The 1,538-nt window shown below is 46.8% G+C and overlaps 1 protein-coding gene across 1 annotated transcript in view; it reads right to left on the bottom strand.

The window, feature by feature from the left end:
- Positions 1-1,538, bottom strand: part of LOC101853857 (putative amine oxidase [copper-containing]) — a gene marked incomplete in the record, with an annotated part of 44,208 nt that overhangs the window by 8,873 nt on the left and 33,797 nt on the right. Inside the window, 1 exon segment of the mRNA XM_005099944.3 lies at positions 1,114-1,360. Within this exon segment, the coding sequence (XP_005100001.2) occupies positions 1,114-1,360 (247 nt within the window).

The following is a 1,538-nucleotide window of genomic DNA, read 5'->3' as shown; positions in this document are numbered from 1 at the left end:
AGAAGATGAGGGGGGTATGTGGGAGTTTGAGGGTGGAGGTATGGGTTAGGGTTGAAATGTGGGATGGGGAGGAGATATGGGTGGGGTGGGATGGGAAAAATTGTTGGGATGATGGAGTGGATTTGAGTTTGGGAGGGATGGAATGAGGTAGTGGGGGTTAGGGAGGGGGTGAGGTGGAAGCGGTGGAATAAAGTTTTGTTGATTCAACACAAGGAATTTGTGGATAAAAAGTCCCTATAGCCGTACTTTAAATTATGCTTTACTGGTTGACTTGAGCATGTTTTGGCCTTAAAATTTTGACCAAAATAAAGTTAATGTACAAAAAAAAAAAGAGCCATTCAAAAGGTGACCGCAGAAGTTTGAGAAGCAGAGATGTACTGGATAGAAAGAACTTAGTAATTTTGTAGCTGGTAATCCATAGGCTCGGAAACTGAAAGGCAGCGAAAAAGTACAGGGACGAAATGTGAGGTATCGCAAGTGGCAACTTTAATGTTTGAATCCATAGACACGGTGCGGCAGGTTTGCTCCTTTTTTGGTTTTGTTTTGTTTTGATGCATCAGCAGCATGGCACCTACCCAGTCAAAACAGCAACGTGGCATTTTCGCGGGATATTTATGCCACGTTCACATTTTTCCCTTCGGCACCTCTGCGCCAGCGGCAGAATTGCTCCTGTGTCCGATTTAAAAAGTGCGCTGCAGTACCACAGAACTGCCGGAGCCGTCCCTCTGATGTTCCGTGCTAATGGATTCACACTATGAATCTGTTTGAGCAATCTGTACTTTCCCGGTGCCCACAGGCCTCCGTTCAGTTTCCGTGCCTATGAATGAATTTCCACCTTAACCTTATCCGTACGCCTTGGGGGTCATCTAATCTTGTACCCCCCGGTTTGTAGTCTTCACATTAATTAAGAATACTTCTAGAACGAAAATCACTTTGAAACTATCAGCATTTCTCAAAAAAATCATTTTGACAGACTGCTATGCAAAGCGTAAGTATCGGATTAACGAGTAAATTTCCTCTTTGGAAAGTTGTGGCACAGAGTTCCCCACGTCGTATGGATACAATAGTAAAACACGACGTACGGATAGGGTAAAAGTAACACTTTGTCATTACCTGTGCTCATGACGCGCGTCTCCACGACGCCGTTTTGGTGGAAGATGTAGTCCATGATGTAGTCGTAGTTGACGATGGTGAGGGCGGAGCGGAGCACGAGCGCCGAGTCCATCATACCGCCATAGAAGGCGCCCTCAGCCTGCGAGTAGGACAGGTGGCGCCTGAGGGGGTAGCCGTTGTTGTTCTCGAACAGACAGAACGACCGGGCCAGCTCTACCGGCTCCGAGGTGGATTGACCGCTGAAAGTCTGGAGTTGGTTGGGAAGGTAAAATGAGATGAGATAAAACAAGATAAGATATGATAAGATAGGTTAGGATAAGGTACGGAAAAGAAGGGGAAAAAAGGGCAGGGAAGGTGAAGTGAGGTGAGGTGAGGTGAGGTAAGGTGAGGTGAGGTGAGGTGAGGTGAGGTGAGGTGAGGTGAGG

This window comes from Aplysia californica, unplaced genomic scaffold, assembly GCF_000002075.1.
Source record: "Aplysia californica isolate F4 #8 unplaced genomic scaffold, AplCal3.0 scaffold00230, whole genome shotgun sequence".
NCBI lineage: Eukaryota > Metazoa > Mollusca > Gastropoda > Aplysiida > Aplysiidae > Aplysia > Aplysia californica.
Note: the sequence above shows the minus strand (reverse complement) of the source record. Positions and strands in the feature narration are given on the sequence as shown.